The following is a 17,665-nucleotide window of genomic DNA, read 5'->3' as shown; positions in this document are numbered from 1 at the left end:
AATAAACAGGGTGAGACCCATTTCTCCATAGTACCTGCATAATGGTTGTATATCTCTTGCTAAAACCACTTAATGCTTACTGTACAACTATAATTAGGATAATTGACATCAATAAAATTTCTGATAATTAAGCCCAGGCACTTCTATTGACTATTAGGAACTTATGAAATTTGAATTATAAGTGTCTGTGTTTATCATTTCTGGGACAGGAGATAAAATGGAGCTCCCATACGTGTCTGACTTTTCCAAATGCAAAGCAATATGTTCTCTCCTTTTAATAGTTCCCAAACTAATCCCTCCCCAGTAGGTGCTGGTCTTTGTTAATGAGGTGCAGATATTATGTGAACCTGCAATTTGATTGGTAGGGGACACTTCCAAGGAGTCCAGGTATTGCTAGATTGAAAGCTGCCATAGCATCCTGGGTAAACTAAGGAAACTTGACTGCAATTCATGGAAACAGCCTTTCCTCCAAGGCTAACAGTGAAAGGCCTTCTGAAAGTATCAAAAATTAAATTTGTAAAAAAAAAAAAAAAAGTTTGTGTGCTATTTTTAAAAGTGCCATATTTTAGGCTGAAGTTTGTCTCTGAGGATACTTACTAAACAGCAGAATTTACCCAGCACGGCGCAGCTACTTAGGGGTTGAGGAGTGCGGGGATACTGATCTATAGAAGAAACTCCTCTTGAGACATTTCCATGGGTTGGGGAAATAAAGGTGTTTTAAGAAGTATGATAATTCAACACTAAAACTTAAAAAAAAAATCATACTTCTTGTAAACATTTGAATGAGTTTTGCTCCTATTCTAGTTCCACCTGTAAAGTAGAGACAGTAACACTTACAGGTCTGTTGTGAAGATTATGTGATTTATAAATGTACTTATGATAGTGCAAATGATAAAACAGACCTTGCCTGAAGTCATCCAGTGGGTTAAATGGTGAAGCATAGAAATGACCCCCATAATCTGGCACCCATGTGTCTCCTTTACCCATCCCAGACTGCCACAGAGTATGCTAGGTTGTGATTTAGCCAGCAGTCAAATGCAGTTATCCACATTTAGATATCTCAATGCTCTTTTTAAACACTTAGAGTCACCTAGAACTTCACCAAATATTTGTGTTTTTTGTTTTTCTTTCAGGAGATATTTGATATACTCTGGAGACATAAGATACCCGCCCCCGCTCCACCCCCCCAAAAAAGCCCCACATATGCAAACATATAAACACTTTTCAGTTTTTTATTGGTATAACCAGCTTTGTCATATTATCTGTAAATTAACACTGGTGTGAAAATTTGAAAGATTCTGAGATGATTTCCAGGAAGCAAGACTAGGGAAAAGGTGATTTTTTTTTTTTTTTAAGTCAGTACCTTAATAATAACCAGGTTTTTTTTTTTTTTTTTTTTTTAAGATTTTGTTTTTTATTTTTTTGACAGAGAGAGACATAGCGAGAGCAGGAACACAAGCAGGGGGAGTGGGAGAGGGAGAAGCAGGCTTCCCACAGAGCAGGGAGCCCGATGTGGGACTCGATTCCAGGACCCTGGGATCATGACCTGAGCCGAAGGCAGACACCCAACGACTGAGCCACCCAGGAGCCCAATAATAACCAGTTTTGATAGGTAGATGTTTTTCTTTTTAGAGGAAACTTGATAAATACAACTAGGAGGAAGCAGGTTTAGGGAGTAGATCAATTCAAGAGATCCAAGAATTATTTTGCAGGAGTTGTGGAAAATGAGCCTGAAAAGTGCTAGAGTCTCAGGTACCAGCATTTGGGGTAAAAGACAATACTAGAAAAAACTGGGGGCATTGGAGCTTCTCAAGTGAAGCAAAAACTTTGGTGATTTAGGAACACTAATCTTTTACTATGTTTGGAATATATTAGGGTGAGAAAAGAATAGAGATAGGAAGACTACTTGTGCTATGATGACAGTGGGTCAGATGTGTCTGAGTCAAACTTTTTTCAGGAAAAAGCTCTTGTGGGTCAGGTAGCGATTTTTCATGAGGATCTAGTTAAAATTATACTTGTATCTCTCCATGAATGAAGCACGGGAATCATTTGTATTGCTTTAGAGCATTAAATGCCTCTTCCAAAAATACTGTATTTCATTCTTATGAGTTACAGTGAGTTTATTGTTCATTACTAGGTGCTCATATTCATGCCTTGAAAATATAGTACTAAGGTGATGGCCTATAACTTCTTCTAATACTGTTGCTGGGTTGTTAACACCACCAAGAGATGTGAGTGCTAAAATTCGGCACAATATTGGGAGCATTAATTTAAGCCATATAATAGCCTTGTAAACTTACAATTGCTTTTTGATGTGTTGGGTTTGCTTTGCAGAGACAAAAAAGAAAAAGCTACAAATCAGTTTATAATTTTTCACTGTGTCAAATAATCAACTATTTGAAATTTTCAAACATTATTACATCATTAAATTGTAAATAGGATGCAATTCTGACCTCGTTTATTAAAATATGAAATAATCATAGAGTGCATACTAAAAAAGCATGTGGAATATTAGCCAATTCCATTAAGTCTAATTATATTAATATACAACCTTATGTCTCGTGTATGATTCTTCCAGCTAGTTGAAGTTTACATAAAGGAACTGGTTGTTGAGTATCTGTTTGAATTCAGCCATACCTTGTTTTATTGCACTTTGCTTTATTTTGCTTCCTAGATACTGCATTTTTTTTACAAATTGAAGGTTTGTGGAAACCCTGTGTCACACAAGTCTATTGGCCCCATTTCTCCAACAGCATTTGTTCACTTTGCGTTTTCCTGTCACATTTTGGTAATTCTTCCAATGTATTAAACTTTTTCCATTATTATTATATTTGTAATGCTCATCTGTGATCAGTGATTCTTATGTTACTATTGTAATTGTTTTGAGACGCCATGAACCACGCTCATATGAGATGGAAAACTTAATCTACAAATGTTCTGTGTGCTCTGACTGCCCCACCAACAGGCCATTCCTACATCTTTTTCCCTCTACTTGGGACTCCCTATTCCCTGAGACACCACGATATTGAAATTAGACTAATGAATAACCCTTTAGTGGCCTCTAAGTGTTCAAGTTAAAGGAAAAGTCATACATCTCTCATATTAAAACAAAAGCTAGAAATTATTAAGCTTAGTGAGGAAGGTACCTCAAAGCCATGACAGGCCAAAAGCTAAGCCTTTTGCTCCAAACAATCAGCCAGATTGTGAATGCAGAGGAAAAGTTCTTGAAGGAATTGAAAAGTGCTATTTCCATGAACGCACAAATGATAAGAAAATGAAACAACCTTATTTTAGTGGTCTGGATAGAAGGTCAAACCAGCCACAACATTCTCTTAAGCCAAAGCCTAATACAGAGCAAGACCCTAAATCTCTTCAATTCTGTGAAGGCAGAGAGGGGTTAAAGAAGCTGCAGAAGAAAAGTTTGGAGCTAGCAGTGGTTGTTTGATGAAGATTAAGGAAAGAATCCATCTCCATAATACCAAAATGCAAGGGGAAACAGCAAATGGTGATATAGAAGCTGCGGCAAGTTATCCAGAAGGTCTAGCTAAGTTAATTAATGCAGGTGGCTACAATAGACAACAGATTTTCAATGTAGACAAAAGAGCCTTCTATTGGAAGAAGATGTCATCTAGGATTTTCATGGTTAGAGAGGGGAAGGCAAAGCTTCAAAGGACAGGCTGACTCTCTTGATAGGGGCTAACGTAGCTGGTGACTTTAAGCTGAAGCCAGGGCTCATTTACCATTCTGAAAATTCTAGGGCTCTTAAGAATTGTGCTAATTCCACTCTCTCTATAAATGGAACAACAAAGCCTAGATGATAGCACATCTGTTTACAACATGGTTTACTGAATATTTTAAGCCTACTGCTGAGACATACTGCTCAGAAAAGAAAAAAAAATCGTTTCAAAATATTACTGCTCTTTGACAAGGCACCTGATCACTCAGGAGCTCTGGTGAAGATGCACAACAAGATCAATGTTTTCATGCCTGCTAGCACAACATCCATTCTGCAGCCCATGGATCAAAGAGTCATTTTGCCTTTCAAATCTTATTATTTAAGAAATACATTTTATAAGGCTATTGTAGCCATTGATAGTGAGTCCTCTGATGCAGCAGGGCAGTGAATTAAAACCTTCTGGAAGGGATTCACCATTCTAGATGCCACTAATCACATATGTGATTCATGGGAAGAGGCAAAATACCAACATTAACAGGAGTTTGGGAGAAGTTGATTCCAACACTCATGGATGAGTCGGAGGGGTTCAAGACTTCTGTGGGGGAAGTAACTATAGATGTGGTGTAAACAACAAGAGATCTAGAACTAGAAGTGGAGCCTGAAGATACGACTGAATTGTTGCAGTCTGATGATAAAGGTTGAACGGCTGAGGAGTCACTTCTTACGGATGAGCAAGGAAAGTGGTTTTTGGAGATGGTGAAGATGCTGCGAAAATTATTGAAATGAAAATAAAGGATTTCAGATATTACATAAACTCAGTTGAAAAAGCAGCAGCAGAGTTTGAGAGGGCTGACTCCAATTTTGAAAGAGGTTCTACTCTGGGTAAAATGCTATCAAACAGCATCACATGTTACAGAGAAATCGTTCATGAAAGGACCAATCAATCAATGCAACAAACTACATTATTGTCTTATTTTTTTTTAAAGATTTTATTTATTTATTTGAGAGAGAGAGAATGAGAGGGAGGAGGGTCAGAGGGAGAAGCAGACTCCCCGCTGAGCAGGAAGCCCGATGCGGGACTCGATCCCGGGACTCCAGGATCATGACCTGAGCCGAAGGCAGTCGCTTAACCAACTGAGCCACCCAGGCACCCCATTCAGCTCTTTTAAATTTTTTAATTTTATTATTACTTTTTTTAAGATTTTATTTATTTATTTGAGAGAGAGAATGAGATAGAGAGAGAGCATGAGAGGGGGGAGGGTCAGAGGGAGAAGCAGACTCCCCGCCGAGCAGGGAGCCCGATGCGGGACTCGATCCCGGGACTCCAGGATCATGACCTGAGCCGAAGGCAGTCGCTCAACCAACTGAGCCACCCAGGCGCCCTATGCCTTATCTATTTTCATCTAATTTTGCTCAGTACTTGGTGGACTCTAAATATGGAAAGTTTGCTCTGGAAAAGTTTAGTTTCTTTGATAATTTTCTTCCAGTTTCCCTCTTCTCCGAAGTTCTAGTAGTTATAGGTCTGAATGATCCTATATTCTTCTCACCATTTCTCTCCTTAAATACCTTTGTGTCATTGTTAATGTCACTCTGCTTGGTAAAGAGACATTCAATTTTTTTGTTTTTAAAAGATTTTATTTATTGAGACAGAGAGAATGAGAGAGAGCATGAGAGGGAGGAGGGTCAAAGGGAGCAGCAGACTCCCTGCCGAGCAGGGAGCCCGATGCGGGACTCGATCCCGGGACTCCAGGATCATGACCTGAGCCGAAGGCAGTCGCTTAACCAACTGAGCCACCCAGGCGCCCCCATTGTTGTCTTATTTTAAGACATTGCCACAGCCACCGCAGCCTTCAGCAACCACCATCCTGATCAGTGAGGTGGTGGCCATCAACAGTGAGGCAAGACTCTCTACTGGCGAAAAAGATTTTAACTTGCTGAAAGCCCAGCTGATGCATAGCATTTTTTTCAGCAATGAAGTATTTTTAAATTAAGGTGTGTTGCATAATGCTATTGCACACCTAATGGATTACAACAGAGTGTAAACCTAACTTTTATATGAACCAGCAAACCAAAAAGTTCATCTGACTTACTTTATTACAATATTCACTTTATTGAGGTGCTCTAGAACTAAACCTACGCTATCTCCATGCTTATATACCCTTTCATTCAATATTTTATTCTATTCTATTGTATTTATTATCTAGAATTTAGTAAGTGAGTTTTTGGAGCGCCACAGACATTTAAATGTAAAATAGGTACTTGAGAAATTTATCCATTGTGTATAACTTGTACAAGAATGTATAGCTGGATATATATAAGTATACAGATATTTTACCAACTTCTTCAAAATATTTTATTCTTACCTATGTTTTTTAAAACATATAATTTGTATGTGTAGGTAAATTATTCCCAACTTTATATCCTTAACTACAAAATAAAATACGAGAAGTGGAGACCAAGAAGAAAACTATTAAAAAAAATGTTTGAAAATCTGTTGTCCCACATCACCCTCACAACATCTGGCTAACTATTGATTGCAGTTTTGCCTTGTGTAGTATATACTATTCTCTGTTTAAGTACATGCTTTAATCTATACTTTAGCAATCAGTTGTAGATTAATGTACTTATTTTGAATAGACTCTAGACATTACACTACAAAGAGTGAAGAAATTGGACTTTGAACAATGAACCAGGACACAAGTTAACAGATTCCTTTTGGTCTTTACTCAGTGGTAAAGCTAGCATAGTTATACATTAATTCTGGATACTAAATAAGAATAGAATTGTGTGTGTGGCTGGCACCCCCTGTAGATGTATTTGTAGCATGGAGACAAACAAATCCATGGATCCTGATTCTAGAGCCTTAACTTGGAATCCAGATGAGTAACTTTAGTACCTTATGTTTGGGATAAATTTCGATAAATTAATATTTGCACAAGTATGAATGGTTCTTCATGGTCTAGAATTAATCATTCTTACTAAAGAACAGCTTTAATATTGCATTTATAAATCTGCAGATCGATTAATGTGAATGGAGGTATAATGAGTGGCAAACCATCCTTGGCAGCTCCTACCTATTCCATATGTGATATTGATATAATTTCCTATTTCATAGATTCAATTATCTGGTGGTTCAAATATTCTAATCCCTGAAAAAGATGTGAAATTCTACTTTCACCTAGGGAAGAAGGCTTCTGTACAGCATTTCTGATTGTCTCCCATCTTTCATTATGCTGGGTTTTGTTTTGTTTTTTTAATTTATTTTTTTATTATGTTAATCCCCATGCATTACATCATTAGTTTTAGATGAAGTGTTCCATGATTCATTGTTTGTGCATAACACCCAGTGCTCCATGCAGAACGTGCCCTCCTCAATACCCACCACCAGGCTAACCCATCATCCCACCCCCCTCCCCTCTAGAACCCTCAGTTTGTTTTTCAGAGTCCATCGTCTCTCATGGTTCGTCTACCCCTCCGATTTCCCCCGCTTCATTCTTCCCCTCCCGCTACCTTCTTCTTCTTCTTTTTTTGTTTCTTAACGTATATTGCATTATTTGTTTCAGAGGTACAGATCTGAGATTCAACAGTCTTGCACAATTCACAGCGCTTACCAGAGCACATACCCTCCCCAGTGTCTATCACCCAGTCACCCCATCCCTCCCACCCCGCTCCCCACTCCAGCAACCCTCAGTTTGTTTCCTACAATTAAGAATTCCTCATATCAGTGAGATCATATGATACATGTCTTTCTCTGTTTGACTTATTTCGCTCAACATAATACCCTCCAGTTCCATCCACGCCGTTGCAAATGGCAAGATCTCATTCCTTTTGATGGCTGCATAATATTCCATTGTATATATATACCACTTCTTCTTTATCCATTCATCTGTCGATGGACATCTTGGCTCTTTCCATAGTTTGGCTATTGTGGACATTGCTGCTATAAACATCGGGGTGCACGTATCCCTTCGGATCCCTACTTTTGTATCTTTGGGGTAAATACCCAGTAGTGCAATTGCTGGATCATAGGGTAGCTCTATTTTCAACTTTTTGAGGAACCTCCATACAGTTTTCCAGAGTGGCTGCAGCAGCTTGCATTCCCACCAACAGTGTAGGAGGGTTCCCCTTTCTCCGCATCCCCGCCACCATCTGTCGTTTCCTGACTTGTTAATTTTAGCCATTCTGACTGGTGTGAGGTGGTATCTCATTGAGGTTTTGATTTGGATTTCCCTGATGCCGAGCGATATTGAGCACTTTTTCATGTGTCTGTTGGCCATTTGGATGTCTTCTTTGGAAAAATATCTGTTCATGTCTTCTGCCCATTTCTTGATTGGATTCTTTGTTCTTTGGGTGTTGAGTTTGATGAGTTCTTTATAGATTTTGGATACTAGCCCTTTATCTGATATGTCATTTGCACATATCTTCTCCCATTCTGTCGGTTGTCTTTTGGGTTGGTTGACTGTTTCCTTTGCTTTGCAAAAGCTTTTTATCTTGATGAAGTCCCAATAGTTCATTTTTGCCCTTGCTTCCCTTGCCTTTGGCGATGTTTCTAGGAATAAGTTGCTTCGGCTGAGGTCAAAGAGGTTGCTGCCTGTGTTCTTCTTTAGGATTTTGATGGACTCCTGTCTCACATTGAGGTCTTTCAACCATTTGGAATCTATTTTTGTGTGTGGTGTAAGGAAATGGTCCAGTTTCATTCTTCTGCATGTGGCTGTCCAATTTTCCCAACACCATTTGTTGAAGAGACTGTCTTTTTTCCATTGGACATTCTTTCCTGCTTTGTCAAAGATGAGTTGACCATAGAGTAGCTGTGAACTTTCTGTACAGCTTTGGAGGCAGAGAGTGAAAATGGCGGCCTCCAATCTCTGCCCCGGAGGAGCCGAGAACTCGGGGCCCCGCTTCTCAGTGAGCCCCCAGAGAAAAGCCGTCAGTCACTCCCGTCTCCCCGGTCTCCGGCCGCACTCCGTGCTCACCCGGCCTGCAACCGCGCGCCTCTATCTCTGGCACCCGACCCCGGGTGGAGTCTCCAAACCCAGCAGATCCCTGCGGTGCACTCCCGCGCGGCTCCTCCCGGGGGAGGAAGGTGAGTCTCCCCGGCTCTGCCGCTTGTTGGGTCCCTGCTGGAGGAGCAGGGGCCCGACTGGGCCGCGGATCACGGTTGATGGCAACCCCGAGCTGAGAGCCCGCGCCTGGGCTCCGTCTCTGCAGCCGGCTTCCCTGCTCCGTTACCTGGGAGCTCTGCCACACTCAGGCACCCCCGGTCTTTCTGTGACCCCGAGGGTCCTGAGACCACACTGTCCCGGAGGGTTCCACCCCCCGCTTAGCCACCAGAGTGACGTCCCTCGGCGGAGCAGACTTTTAAAAGTTCCGATTTTGTGCTCCGCGGCTCTATCACTTGCCAGAAGCAGCCGACGGAGGCCCCTCCCCCGCCGTCTATCCTCCCGAATATCGCCTCGGATTCACTTCTCCGCACATCCTACCTTCCAGAAAGTGGTCGCTTTTCTGTTCAGAGAGTTGTTGCTCTTCTTTTCTTTGATCTCCTGTTGGGTTTGTAGGTGTTCAGAATGGTTTGATCCCTATCCAGCTGAATTCCTGAGAGGAGACGAAATCCAGGTCTCCTACTCCTCCGCCATCTTGCTCCGTCCCCCTGTTTTATGCTGTTTTAACTAAGTCATCTTGTCTTTCCCCTTTTGACTCCAACAAAATTTTTTTCAGATTATAAGGAAAGTTAGGTTTGTGAAAATTAATAAACCCAAAATAAAACTAATAGTATTTAAAACTGAGCACAGTAGAATTTGTTATTGACTACATATTGATGGAAAATTTATTGGCAAAATTTGATCCTGGACCTAGGAAATTTTGACTTATTTAAACAAAGCTATAAAAATTTAAAAAATCACAGTAAAATAAAATATGATCAGAAAAACTTGATGTGAATCCCCAAATGATGAATTAATTAAATTTTATTACAAAATGTACACACAATGAAAGCAATTCCAATAAGATTAAAGTGAAAATCAAAATATTGGAATATAACTGTAATGAATGAAGTACGAATCAAGGAATTTAAAATTAATTAAATGAACTCTAGAAAATAAAATTGCTAATGTTCTATCAGTGATGGCACAATTCATTCAAATGTTTATATTTAATTATTTAAAAAGTTTTCACAGTCAAAGCACTAGGGTCATAAATATCCATCTGTTCACAAAAAGGGGGTTCAAGAGGGCAAGATCAAAATATTTTCTTCCCTTCTCATGTACAACATCATGATGTAGGAGATGACTCTTTCACCGTGCTCATCTTCAGTAGTGGCCAATTTATTTTCTTTTTGTCATTTCTTTTTTTCTTTTCCCTACCTTTGCTTAATCATCCATATGAATGCATCTTTTCCCCACGTTATTGTACATGAACATCACATGTTGAATTATCGTACATGAACATCACAGAGTTGAGTTAGCTCTTATCCCATATTATAGCCCATAGAAATGAAAAAAGTTACCAAAGGAATCATGCAGAGTAGATCGTCCAGCCAGGCTAGAAACACATTTTCTCAGTATACTACAACCATAACTGGCCAATACTGATGATCATTTACCTTAAGCAGTCAACCCATACAAGAGTGTTCTCTGTTACTATAATTGGTGGTTAATGTCATCCATCTTTCTTGAAACTGTTGTAGGCTATGCCATATGGCCAGTCCTTCATGAATCTCCTTAACTTCATCGTCCTTTGTCCAAAGCCATGTACTTGGAAGCACATAGGACCAGCATTCAAAAGAACTAGATCGTGGAGTGCCTGGCTGGCTCAGTCAGTAGAGCACATGACTCTTAATCTCAGGGTCATGAGTTCAAGTCCCACACTGGGCTTGGAGCCTACTTAAAAAAAAAAAAAAAAGAAGAAGAAGAAAAACCAGGTCTTATTTGCAGGATTGTGTGAACTTGTGTGTGGAATTCCATTTCTCTGAACCTCAATTTCCTTGTGTGTAAAATTAGGATGATCTTGTGTATTCTGTTTATTTTACAAGGCTGTTTTATGAACAAAGAATAACAAAATAGTAAGCTTGTTATAATTGTTAAAAAATTGTTATAAAAAAGATTGTTGCTATAACAAGCCTGGCTTGTTAGAAATTAATGGCAATACCTTTATCATTTTTTTTTTTAGCCACAGAAACTATCGTAATGTCAGATATGATGTAGTAAAATATGAAGAACGAATGAGATGAAATTTCACAAAACATAAAATACAATTTTCTATAACGAATACAGATGTGATTATTTTTATTGGGGATTATTATGCCTTATCTGAAAAATTTATCCTTCCTTCTTCGTTTTTCCCCTAGGACCACTGAGGTTCCTATCCCAGACAGACTCTGTCACAGCCTTTATGGGAGACACAGTGCTACTCAAGTGTGAAGTCATTGGGGAGCCTATGACAACAATACACTGGCAGAAAAACCAACAAGATGTGACTCCTATCCCAGGAGACTCCCGAGTGGTGGTCTTGCCCTCTGGAGCCTTGCAGATCAGCAGACTTCAACCGGGGGACATTGGAATCTATCGATGCTTAGCTCGGAATCCAGCCAGCTCAAGAACAGGAAATGAAGCAGAAGTCAGAATTCTGTCAGGTACGTCTGTGCTCTTTATTTTCTTCAGAATCATATTGTTTGGAGTAGTTTGAACAACGGTTTTCCCTTTAACAAATGCTCTGTAATTGTTTTTAAGTTCTGGGGTTTTGCTTTACATGTTTTTTTCTTTCTTTCTAAATGAGCCATTAGATGAAGGTAAGCCAAAAGCTTTCCTTATTCTTCCCAGTCTTGTAGTTGAAGTTTCCAGAGAAATATATATTTTCGGGGTGCCTGGGTGGCTCAGTCAGTTGGGCAGCTGCCTTCGGCTCGGGTCATGATCCCAGGGTCCTGGGATCGAGCCCCACATCGGGCTCCCTGCTCCGCGGGAAGCCTGCTTCTCCCTCTGCCACTCCCCCTGCTTGTGTTCCCTCTCTCACTGTGTCTCTCTCTGTCAAATAAATAAAATCTTAAAAAAAAAAAAAAAGAAATATATATTTTCCTTATGTCTGGCTTCATTCAGGGATGCATTCACTCATCCCATTAATACACAATGAGTGCTTCTTTGTGTAAAGCTCCCTTTACATTACTAATAATGCATTGTTAATGTATTATTTTATTTTCCCCTGATAACATTCTAAGAAGTAGTGACTATTATCCATTTTCAAAGGATGAAGGTGAGGCTTTGCAAGGTTAAGAACCTTCCCCAGGTTAATACTGAACATTCATTTACTCGTCAATTCATATACTCACTTCTGAGAAGTACTGTGCTATGTAAAGGGTTGTAGCAATGATTAAGACTGACACAGAGCCTGGTTTGTTAGAGTTCTGGGTGAATGTGGACAGGTAAATCATTACAATATAGTGTGACTGATACTATGGTAAGGAAAGTTGTTTCTCTTATCTTCCTTTCTCTTCTCTGGCAAATCTAAGACTCTGGGCTCCTTTTCCTCTCCTAAATAACCAGAAGTCAGACTGGAGATTTTCTAACATCTCTTTTCTTGCAATAATTGCTACTATCTTCTATCTCTGTAATATCTACTTTCTCATTTAGTTGCACTTGGAGGGTTTACAAAGACTCACTTGTGAGAATCACAAAGAAGACACACACTTGAGTAGTTGTGACAGACTCCCTATCAAAGCATTGATGTTGGCTTTTGTCTCTGTGTGCTGTGTGCAGTTATCACAAATCCTTCATCTAGGTAGAGGGTAACATTCCTAAGTAAACTGGCAGTTTGAACATTTCCAGGTACATTGATAAGGACCTCTTTGAAGCCTCTTCTAGTTCTTTCGTGTACTCTCTCCTCCATCAGTCACAGGGATACTGACTTAAATGTGTCAATAACCATTGGCCCCACTGTTACCTTCCATCCACTAGGCAGTGACAGATGCAAATGTAGCATTTATTCCCAACACATACATGCATTTATTTAGGCATCCATTAGATACACAAAAATTTTAAATATTTATATGCATATGTCCTTAATAATGCATCTGAGTCAATCAGATGGGAAGCCTAGGTAAGCCACATAGAAAATTGTCAGGACTATGTTAGCCTATCTTAATATGACTGAAAGGTATGTTTTCCAGAGGTATTAAGGGATAAAGTTGAACTAATTAAATATTAAATCTGAAATAGAAAGTTTTGAAAGACACAGAGACATAAGCATCAAATCACCATTTACATTTATTTATTCACCTTGTAAGACACATTTGCATTATAATCCATGGAGATTTATTTAAAGCCAAACTTCATGTTGTTAATTTGGCTGAAATTAAGAATATGTTGGGGGTACTTTGGGGTGTGTGTGTATTTTTTATCTGAATGGAAACTGAAATTTTTTGAAGTTACAGCTAATGAGAAATTTTCTCCAAGTTCTATGAATTCAAATATAAACTTTATTTTTTAAATTTTATTTTATTTTATCATGTTAGTCACCATATAATACATCATTAGTTTTTGATGTAGTGATCCATGATTCATTGTTTTCATATAAGCCCCTGTGCTCCATGCAGTACATGCCCTCTTTAATACCCATCACTGAACTAACCCATCCCCCTACCCCCCTCCCTTCTAAAACCCTCAGTTTGTTTCTCGGAGTCCATAGTCTCTCATGGTTCATCTCCTCCTCTGATTCCCGTCCCCCTTCATTTTTCCCTTCCTTCTCCTAATGTCCTCCATGCTATTCCTTATGTTTCACAAATAAGTGAAACCATATGATAATTGACTTTCTCTGCTTGACTTATTTCACTTAGCATAATCTCCTCCAGTCCCATCCATGTTGATGTAAAAGTTGGGTATTCATCCTTTCTGATGGCTGAGTAATATTCCATTGTATATATGGACCACATCTTCTTTATCCATTCATCTGTTGAAGGGCATCTCGGCTCTTTCCACAGTTTGGCTATTGCGGACATTGCTGCTATGAACATTGGGGTGCATATGGCTCTTCTTTTCACTACATCTGTGTCAAATATAAACTTTAAAAAGGACTTATGTGCTGAGGTAATAAATACAGACACACACACATTATTGTCATACTTGGTTAAGCCTGTCTCGTATGCTATTGTAAAGGATCTGCTGAAGGAACGTATGTTTGTCCATTTATCATTGAGTTTCAAGTTGATTTAGAGGTCAAATATACAAACCCACAAGTACAAAATTGAGTGGGAGAATGAATGGATGGATGGATGGTTAGTCAATCCCAGTTTCTTTTATTTTTTATTTTATTTTTATTTTTTTAAAGATGTTATTTATTTGACAGAGAGAGACACAGTTAGAGAGGGAACACAAGCAGGGGGAATGGGAGAGGGAGAAGCAGGCTTCCCACAGAGCAGGGAGCCCAATGCAGGGCTCGATCCCAGGGATCATGACCTGAGCCGAAGGCAGATGCTTAACGACTGAGCAACCCACGCGCCCCAATCCCAGTTTCTTTTAATTGCCATTTATGATTTTCTCATTTTTAAAATCTTGCTAATCCTTTCTGAATCAATCTCTGTTTTCTGTAAGTACCAATCTGAGGAAGTAATAATTTACATGGATAAATGACCCACTCTCTATTCTAATGCTATTTAATCAGGTAAGACGGAGTCAGTTAAAATAGGAAACCATCGAATTATTAATCTGTGTTATAAACATTAAAGTGGTACCTGAATAGTCACCATTTTAAAAATATATATATTCTTCTTCATGGTCATTTAAGTACCCTCTTGACTGATGATGTTATCTGTTTTCATGTTAGTTTGAAACATAAATGCTAATGTGTGTAGGGAGTTATCTAGTACTAATTAATATATAATTTGATGTTCTTACTCAAGTTTATGTAAAATAAAGGTTGCCTCTTTTATATATTAAGTGCTTGATATCACCAAGTAACTGAGATCCATTAAATTCAGATTTTAAGAATCAAATAGTTGTTCTGAAATGTTGCTTTTCAATGAGCAATTTTAGTTTATTTACTAAATAAATAAATACCTATTCAACAAACTTTTTAGTGAATTTTATATACCTGTCATCATGCTGGTTGCTAGGATACAAACTTGGGAGACTTTGCCCTAAAACAGCAATAGCGTAGTGGGGAAAACATGGGGTGCCTGCGTGGCTCCGTCGGTTAAGCATCTGCCTTCAGCTCAGGTCATGATCCCATGGTCCTGGGATCCCTGGGGTCCCTGCTCAATGGGGAACCTGCTTCTACCTCTCCCTCTACCTGCTGCTCCCCCTGCTTGTGCTCTCTCTTGACTGTCTGTCAAATAAATAAATAAATCTTTAAAAGGAAAAAAAAAACACAGATGAAGTGGACTGTGCTGTGAAGGAAGAAACATAGTGGCATCCTCTTACATAGAAACACCAGGTGCCAATTTTGAAAAGCAAGGAAGTGTACCCCAGGTCAGAAGAACAGCATCAATACAGCATAGAGACAGGAGACATAATAGCTTTTCAGGTGACCTGCTCTTAGTCTTTTTAACAAGGTCATAGGGCACAGGAAGTGTTGGAAGGGACGGACTAAGGGTAAGGAAGATAAACTGAAAGGAGGAAGATAAGGTAGAATGTGTGGCATTAACCTGGAGAGAATTGACCCAGAGTGGTATCAGACAGGATTCAGAAATGAAGATGAGGGAGGAGATCTTAATTAAGGATAAGTCTCAGAAACACATCACATAGGGCATATGAGGGAGAGGATGGAATCCAGGCTCAGTAAAAGCTAGGTGGTGGCACTTTTCCCTGAGATTGGGCATGGAATAGTGGCGTTACTATGTTCAAAATAAATTGCAAACTTTTAAATGTCATACTTGGTTAAGATTTCCCCATAACATTTTATATTTTCCAGATAAAATGAATAATTATCTCTTTCATTCAGAGGTAGGGAAATCAGAAACTAATTTAATTTGACTAATGTTTTAAGACAGAAATTGAATTCTTGCTTATGAGGAATTGTACGTTTTTAACAGAGTAAGTTAGTATTAAATTGTTAAGTTTTTTTTTTTTGAAATATTGATAATGCAACACTATGTAAGATTGAGATGGTTTGAAGTATTTTGTCGTATGTGATGGGGAATGTATGAGGTATTGAGGGGCCACTGGGATTGTCAGGTTCACTTTATTCACTTCTCATGACATCCGAGTGCCAAGCAGTAGATTGAATTGCTGAATTATAATTCTGCTTTGGGCACTATGTTGACTAAAATAACTGGCCCATACACTGAAACTCTAATTTCAGTTTTCTTAATGGCCTAATTGAATTGGTCAATTGGTAATTCAATCTATTGTTCATTCGTTTAACTGCTATTAAATGACTCTTGGTCCTGGATAGACCTGAACTCTAAATATCGGTACAGTTAAAAGTATTGGCTTTTAATGGAATCAATTGGACTAAAGTATGTTTTGAATGATTTTTCTCTATACTATTTATTTTTATTGAAATGCATTTTAACAGAAACATTTCAAAATTCATATTATTTAAAGGAAAACTATTTTTTTTTTAGTTTTAAAACAAAGAGTTTCTGAATTGTGTTCATGACAAAGAATTTATTATTGATGGGTATGTAAAACTTTTTAGTTTGACTAAGTATTACTTATATTACAATTACATTTTGCTTTTGTTTTATTATTTCTGCAGAATAATAGTTGTAGGAAAAAGCAAAGAAGACACGTTCTTTGTTTTGAAACTTACCATTGAGCCAGACAGTTCACTCATGTAGCCATATGACCAACATAAGGCAGGGAATGGTAAATTCAGGCAAGCATATCTAGCTCCAAATCAGCACAGACAAGAAATAAGTCAGTTGTAGGTGGGAAATTGGCAGATTCCTTGTAGAGATGATTCCTTTGCTAGATATTCAGGAGATAACCATTTGTAGAATGACAGCAGATGATAAATCTGGAATGAGAAGTTGAACGTATTTTGTGGAGAACCTTGAATCCCATGAGTAGGAATTTAGACTTGATTCTATTCACTTTATTGATGGCTGGGAATCCTTGAAGTTTTTTTGAATAATATATATTATGATATAAGCATACACACAGAAAAACAGAAATAAGAAAGTGAAGAGCAAATCAGATTAATGTATTATGATATTTTTATATCATACTTAATGTTTTTCACTACACTAAAGGATTTTCCCATAGTTGCCTTCTTTTTTGGCTAGTTTTTTTTTTTTTTAATGTTATGTTAATCACCATACATTACATCATTAGTTTTTTTCTTTTTTAAATTTTTTTATTGTTATGTTAATCACCATACATTATATCATTAGTTTTTGATGTAGTGTTCCATGATTCATTGTTTGTGTAAAACACCCAGTGCTCCATGCAGAACGTGCCCTCTTTAATACCCATCACCAGGCTAACCCATCCTCCCACCACCCCTCCCCTCTAGAACCCTCAGTTTGTTTTTCAGTCCATCGTCTCCATGGTTCATCTCCCCCTCCGATTCCCCCCCTTCATTCTTCCCCTCCTACTATCTTCTTCTTCTATTTTTTTTTAACATGTATTATTTGTTTCAGAGGTACAGATCTGTGATTCAACAGTCTTGCACAATTCACAGCACTCACCATAGCACATACCCTCCCCAATGTCTATCACTCAGCCACCCCATCCCTCCCAAACCCCACCACTCCAGCAACCCTCAAATTGTTCTCTGGGATTAAGAATTCCTCATATCAGTGAGGTCATATGATACATGTCTTTCTCTGATTGACTTACTTCGATCAGCCTAACACCCTCCAGTTCTATCCACATCTTTGCAAATGGCAAGATCTCATTCCTTTTGATGGCTGCATAATATTCCATTGTATATGTATACCACCTGTTCTTTAACCATTCATCTGTCGATGGACATCTTGGCTCTTTCCACAGTTCGGCTATTGTGGACATTGCTGCTATAAACATCGGGGTGCACGTACCCCTTTGGATCCCTACCTTTGTA

General features: G+C 38.7%; 1 protein-coding gene across 1 annotated transcript in view; it reads left to right on the top strand.

The window, feature by feature from the left end:
* DCC (DCC netrin 1 receptor) overlaps positions 1–17,665 on the top strand; it is a 1,173,370-nt gene that overhangs the window by 520,702 nt on the left and 635,003 nt on the right. The window contains exon 3 of the mRNA XM_034996274.1: positions 11,019–11,303. Within this exon, the coding sequence (XP_034852165.1) occupies positions 11,019–11,303 (285 nt within the window). The remainder of the gene's footprint in view (positions 1–11,018; positions 11,304–17,665) is intronic.

The sequence above is a fragment of the Mirounga leonina genome, unplaced genomic scaffold, assembly GCF_011800145.1.
Source record: "Mirounga leonina isolate KUSES-001 unplaced genomic scaffold, KU_Mleo_1.0 Mir_93, whole genome shotgun sequence".
In the NCBI taxonomy this organism is placed as follows: Eukaryota; Metazoa; Chordata; class Mammalia; order Carnivora; family Phocidae; genus Mirounga; species Mirounga leonina.
This window is presented reverse-complemented; position numbering and strand designations above follow the sequence as displayed.